The sequence below is a fragment of the Pseudochaenichthys georgianus genome, chromosome 19, assembly GCF_902827115.2.
Source record: "Pseudochaenichthys georgianus chromosome 19, fPseGeo1.2, whole genome shotgun sequence".
NCBI lineage: Eukaryota > Metazoa > Chordata > Actinopteri > Perciformes > Channichthyidae > Pseudochaenichthys > Pseudochaenichthys georgianus.
The window spans coordinates 25,688,910-25,696,409 of NC_047521.1; the positions used below are offsets into that span (position 1 = coordinate 25,688,910).

The 7,500-nt window shown below is 37.5% G+C and overlaps 1 protein-coding gene across 1 annotated transcript in view; it reads left to right on the plus strand.

Moving 5' to 3' along the window:
- Positions 1-7,500, plus strand: part of LOC117465086 (FERM and PDZ domain-containing protein 2-like) — a 19,788-nt gene that overhangs the window by 11,448 nt on the left and 840 nt on the right. Inside the window, exon 9 of the mRNA XM_034107967.2 lies at positions 2,898-3,112. Within this exon, the coding sequence (XP_033963858.1) occupies positions 2,898-3,112 (215 nt within the window). The remainder of the gene's footprint in view (positions 1-2,897; positions 3,113-7,500) is intronic.

The window sequence follows — 7,500 nt, forward strand, 5'->3', positions numbered from 1 at the left end:
AGTATAATAGGGACCTTTAAACAAAGTACAGAACAATTGGTCTGTAAAAGGAAATACAATTACCCATACCCTACCCCTACCCCATTAGGTCATGGTCACAGATACAATAATAATAATAATACAAGTAAATAAAAGGATAAATACGATACAAAGAATACAATAATTAACTCACATAGTCACAAGCAGCAGGAATACAGCAACTTCACATTGAGTAAATAAAACTTGTGCTATTAGCATGGCCTTCCACCAAGGGTTGTTGGTTGTCCTCGGGGTTAAAACTAAACCCCAGATTGCTCCAGATGGCCAATGGTGTGTTTGAATGTTACAGCGCGTTTCCACGGCAGCGGGTCGCTCGCTTTGAGCGTGCCGAGCCGTGCGGGGCCCGTTTTTGGTTGCGTTTCCACTTGGCCTAGTTTTGGCCCGGGGCGACTTTTTCACCTTTTTTCTGGCCCGACTAAATCGTGGTTCTAGGGCCAGGAACAACCAGGCTGAGTCGGGCTGAGTCGGGCTGAGCATGCTAAACTAGAGAGAGAATCGCTGGCAAGGGGGCTACAACTACAACAAGATGAACATATTTGACCGTGATCTAATTGTAATACACGTTTCTAAATGATGCCGAAGTAACAACATACTGATACCGGTTAGTAAAACATGAATTAATGCTTTGACAAGTCTGCAGACAGACGGCAGAGAAACACCTTTTAAAATGCGTGTTTTCTGAATGGAGATCGGCTAAGCTAACGTTGTATATGCTCCGACCGTCCACACTCACAGCAACGGCCGACAGACATAAATAAACCAGCGACTGTATCCTCCATGACACAGGCAGTCTGCGGTTTGTACTTGTTTAACTTCTGTCTAGTTTCTGAACAGATATGAGGAGCTGTGAGCTCTGAGGGCTAACAGCTAACGGATAAACGCTTTGGGTTGTTGCAAAGACTGGAAAATAATACATGGGATTTTTATAGCACTTTTTTCTAATGCTCAAAGACGCTTTACATAAAATCAGAACAGAAACAAAGAAAACTAGAAAACAGAAACAGTAGTCTGGAGTAAAAGGTAACTTTATAAATGCAGTTTACTTTTCGTTTAAGTGCACAAAAAACATATTGGTGTCACAACCAGGATCTATTTCTTGGAGAAGAACCATTTGTGTTCTCCCATGATAAATACAACTTGGCCAATGGGGCCGTCTGCAGTCCCTTGAGAGGCAGATCATTAAGTCACCAACACTACTCGCGTGAGAAATCGTTCTCTCTAAGCTGTCGAGGTGAACCTTCACACACTTCCTCCTCTTCATCCTGATCTTCCTCGCTGACCCTGGCCTTCCTCTTATTATCCCCTCTGGCCGTCCTTATCCCTCGGCCTGGCCTTCTATATCTGTCGTCTTCCTCTTTCCTCTCACACAGGCGGGCAGATCAGACGTTATAACATCGAGTCAAAGTATTATCTTGTTTTATATGTATTTGTTGCTAAAACAAAATGGTGTTATAATGTATTTTACTGTTGCATTTTATTATGTCTACAGCAGAATTAATTGGACATGCAAGTAATAATTCATTTATCTTGACTTTAAATATAATAAGATTACCTTTAATGGCAAAACAGTGTACTATGTAATAGAACAAAATATTTTTTTATAATAGTAATATGAAAAGAATGGCTCTGATACATATACAGCTACAACCAGCAGCTAGTTAGCTTAGCACAAAGAAAGGAAACAGCCAAACAGAAAGCTTGGCTGTCTCCAAATCTACTTACTAACAACTCTTAACAGAACTCTTAAGCTTACTTATTAGCATTTGAGATTTGTTAAATGCATTGTGGCTGGCTGATTTTCTTTTTATTTGGATAAAGCCAGGTTTACAGTTCCTTGTTTTGATGCTATCAAGCGGCTAGCTAAAGCCTACGGTAAACCCTGAGAGACAAGTTAGAAAAAATTGAAAATCCGCTACTTAAAGGTGGGGTAGGTAAGTTTGAGAAACCGGCTCGAGGTACACTTTTTGTTATATTCCATGGAATGCTCTTAACATCCCGATAGCAATGAATATCTGAAGTGCTTTGACAACAAATCGATAAAAAAAGTATGTACTGTAAAAAGTACGACCAATCATCTGAGCTGGCTAAAGTAACTGGATGGCCTACCTGCCTGTCAGCCTTCCATCGGGGCACAAACTTATCTCGTGCCCTCATTGGTCGTGTGCGCGTCCGTGTGTGTTGGGGGAGGGGCTCTGGAAGGAAGTGGCAGATTTGTTCCGGCTGTGTATTTTCAAATTCTAGCGCACTCGAGCTGGTTTCTCCAAAATGCTCCAATATGACATCTCCACCTTTTAAAGTGAAATTAAAATGATCGGGTTGTGGTGCACCTCGGCCTCTTGTGGCTGAAATGAGTATAACAACAACAAACATTTGATGAAAAACGTTTTAAGGAACTAAACAGGGGATTATAGTTACCTAAAATTGTCAAAAATTACAGTTCAAAACATCGATTTCTGACTTTTTTTAATCCGTTTTTCTTTTTTTATAAAATATTATTTTCTGTTCCGTTTGGGATGATCGTAGCCTCCCAACATACTTTCGTCTTTACAAAATGTTGGGTTGAAATTCCAAACTTTTTGTAAGACCAGTGATACCATTTGCTGTTTATCCAAGAAAGAAAGGAAGCTACTGGGAAAACCTTTACTCCCAAATAAGTATAATAATTGTACCCGTCCTAGTGTTAGACGCAGTGGGCTGCCATTATGTACGGCGCCCGGGAAGCAGTGTAGGGAACGGACACCTCGGTAGCACTTGGTCTTTCCAGGACTTGAACTGGTGACCTTCCAGTTGCCTAGTCCCTATGGACTTCGCCACCATCTCCTCATCATCCTAAATACTCCTTTTCTCCAAACCCTCAGACAACACCCAGGATGTGACTCTGACTAAGTGTGCCAACGGACTGGGCTTCAGTTTCCTGATGTGTGAGCTGGACCCCCCCATCCAGGATTTCAACAGCCTGGTCCGCATCAAGACGCTTTTCTCCGGACAGCCGGCGCAGCAGAGCGGGCGGATCGAGGAGGGCGACGTCCTGCTGGCCATCAACGGACAGTCCCTCAAAGAGCTCACCTACCCCGTATGTGCACATCATAAATCAGGTTTATTCATTCATTAACAGAGGTGGGAAGTAGTGGAGTACAAATACTTCGTTACTGTACTTAAGTCGATTATTCTGGTATCAGTACTTTACTCCACTACTTATTTTTCTGACCACTTTTTCCTTTGACTTCTTACATTTTGAACTCAAATACCTGTACTTTCTACTTCTTACATGTTGAACCCAAATACCTGTACTTTCTACTTCTCACATGTTGAACACAAATACCTGTACTTTCTACTTCTCACATGTTGAACACAAATACCTGTACTTTCTACTTCTCACATGTTGAACTCAAATACCTGTACTTTCTACTTCTTACATGTTGAACACAAATACCTGTACTTTCTACTTCTTACATGTTGAACTCAAATACCTGTACTTTCTACTTCTTACATGTTGAACACAAATACCTGTACTTTCTACTTCTTACACTTTGAACTCAAATACCTGTACTTTCTACTTCTTACATGTTGAACACAAATACCTGTACTTTCTACTTCTCACATGTTGAACACAAATACCTGTACTTTCTACTTCTTACATGTTGAACACAAATACCTGTACTTTCTACTTCTCACATGTTGAACACAAATACCTGTACTTTCTACTTCTTACATGTTGAACACAAATACCTGTACTTTCTACTTCTCACATGTTGAACTCAAATACCTGTACTTTCTACTTCTTACATGTTGAACTCAAATACCTGTACTTTCTACTTCTTACATGTTGAACACAAATACCTGTACTTTCTACTTCTCACATGTTGAACTCAAATACCTGTACTTTCTACTTCTTACATGTTGAACTCAAATACCTGTACTTTCTACTTCTCACATGTTGAACTCAAATACCTGTACTTTCTACTTCTCACATGTTGAACTCAAATACCTGTACTTTCTACTTCTTACATGTTGAACACAAATACCTGTACTTTCTACTTCTTACATGTTGAACACAAATACCTGTACTTTCTACTTCTTACATGTTGAACCCAAATACCTGTACTTTCTACTTCCTACATGTTGAACCCAAATACCTGTACTTTCTACTTCTTACACTTTGAACTCAAATACCTGAACTTTCTACTTCTCACATGTTGAACTCAAATACCTGTACTTTCTACTTCTCACATGTTGAACTCAAATACCTGTACTTTCTACTTCTTACATGTTGAACTCAAATACCTGTACTTTCTACTTCTTACATGTTGAACACAAATACCTGTACTTTCTACTTCTTACATGTTGAACACAAATACCTGTACTTTCTACTTCTTACATGTTGAACCCAAATACCTGTACTTTCTACTTCCTACATGTTGAACCCAAATACCTGTACTTTCTACTTCTTACACTTTGAACTCAAATACCTGAACTTTCTACTTCTCACATGTTGAACTCAAATACCTGTACTTTCTACTTCTTACATGTTGAACTCAAATACCTGTACTTTCTACTTCTTACATGTTGAACACAAATACCTGTACTTTCTACTTCTTACATGTTGAACACAAATACCTGTACTTTCTACTTCTTACATGTTGAACACAAATACCTGTACTTTCTACTTCTTACATGTTGAACTCAAATACCTGTACTTTCTACTTCTTACATGTTGAACACAAATACCTGTACTTTCTACTTCTTACATGTTGAACACAAATACCTGTACTTTCTACTTCTTACATGTTGAACCCAAATACCTGTACTTTCTACTTCCTACATGTTGAACCCAAATACCTGTACTTTCTACTTCTCACATGTTGAACACAAATACCTGTACTTTCTACTTCTTACATGTTGAACACAAATACCTGTACTTTCTACTTCTCACATGTTGAACTCAAATACCTGTACTTTCTACTTCTCACATGTTGAACACAAATACCTGTACTTTCTACTTCTTACATGTTGAACACAAATACCTGTACTTTCTACTTCTCACATGTTGAACTCAAATACCTGTACTTTCTACTTCTCACATGTTGAACTCAAATACCTGTACTTTCTACTTCTCACATGTTGAACTCAAATACCTGTACTTTCTACTTCTCACATGTTGAACTCAAATACCTGTACTTTCTACTTCTTACATGTTGAACTCAAATACCTGTACTTTCTACTTCTTACATGTTGAACTCAAATACCTGTACTTTCTACTTCTTACATGTTGAACACAAATACCTGTACTTTCTACTTCTTACATGTTGAACACAAATACCTGTACTTCTACTTCTTACATGTTGAACACAAATACCTGTACTTTCTACTTCTCACATGTTGAACTCAAATACCTGTACTTTCTACTTCTCACATGTTGAACTCAAATACCTGTACTTTCTACTTCTTACATGTTGAACTCAAATACCTGTACTTTCTACTTCTCACATGTTGAACTCAAATACCTGTACTTTCTACTTCTTACATGTTGAACTCAAATACCTGTACTTTCTACTTCTTACATGTTGAACACAAATACCTGTACTTTCTACTTCTTACATGTTGAACTCAAATACCTGTACTTTCTACTTCTCACATGTTGAACTCAAATACCTGTACTTTCTACTTCTTACATGTTGAACACAAATACCTGTACTTTCTACTTCTTACATGTTGAACTCAAATACCTGTACTTTCTACTTCTTACATGTTGAACTCAAATACCTGTACTTTCTACTTCTCACATGTTGAACTCAAATACCTGTACTTTCTACTTCTTACATGTTGAACTCAAATACCTGTACTTTCTACTTCTCTCATGTTGAACCCAAATACCTGTACTTTCTACTTCTTACATGTTGAACTCAAATACCTGTACTTTCTACTTCTCACATGTTGAACTCAAATACCTGTACTTTCTACTTCTTACATGTTGAACTCAAATACCTGTACTTTCTACTTCTTACATGTTGAACTCAAATACCTGTACTTTCTACTTCTTACATGTTGAACTCAAATACCTGTACTTTCTACTTCTTACATGTTGAACTCAAATACCTGTACTTTCTACTTCTTACATGTTGAACTCAAATACCTGTACTTTCTACTTCTCACATGTTGAACTCAAATACCTGTACTTTCTACTTCTTACATGTTGAACTCAAATACCTGTACTTCTACTTCTTACATGTTGAACTCAAATACCTGTACTTTCTACTTCTTACATGTTGAACACAAATACCTGTACTTTCTACTTCTTACATGTTGAACACAAATACCTGTACTTTCTACTTCTTACATGTTGAACACAAATACCTGTACTTTCTACTTCTCACATGTTGAACTCAAATACCTGTACTTTCTACTTCTTACATGTTGAACTCAAATACCTGTACTTTCTACTCTTACATGTTGAACTCAAATACCTGTACTTTCTACTTCTCACATGTTGAACTCAAATACCTGTACTTTCTACTTCTTACATGTTGAACTCAAATACCTGTACTTTCTACTTCTTACATGTTGAACTCAAATACCTGTACTTTCTACTTCTCACATGTTGAACTCAAATACCTGTACTTTCTACTTCTTACATGTTGAACCCAAATACCTGTACTTTCTACTTCTTACATGTTGAACACAAATACCTGTACTTTCTACTTCTTACATGTTGAACACAAATACCTGTACTTTCTACTTCTTACATGTTGAACTCAAATACCTGTACTTTCTACTTCTCTCATGTTGAACCCAAATACCTGTACTTTCTACTTCTTACATGTTGAACTCAAATACCTGTACTTTCTACTTCTTACATGTTGAACACAAATACCTGTACTTTCTACTTCTCTCATGTTGAACTCAAATACCTGTACTTTCTACTTCTCTTACACGTTGAACACATTATTGTTCTATTAATATAAAGGGAGGTCAGGTACTCTTTAAAGCAGCTGCTAGCTATGGGTACTTTCTACTGAAGGACACTTCAAAGCCTCTTTACTTCTACTTGAGTAAAGAAGTTTAGTCAGTACTTCTACTTCGAGTATTTTTAAACACGAGTATCTGTACTACTACTTGAGTAAAGGATGTGTGTACTTTTGCTATCTCTGCCATTAATGACGTGCACTTATCTGATGACTTATCCGTGACTTGCTTATATGTAATGGACTTACTTTTCTCTCGTCTATTGTACAATGACGCATCAGTGTCACAAAGGAAACCTGTGGTGTTAAAATCAGACACGAGCTATAAGCAGATATGTTGCAGTCATTTGATTATATGCAATTATTGAATAATACATAGTTTCCGAAAGCTACAGTAGTTTATTTAAAGTGGCTCAATTTTCTGACCCTGAGTTCTCATGAAAAGTTGCCTTTTTAAAGATGCATGACTCCCACAGGACGAAGCTACACATATAGGATG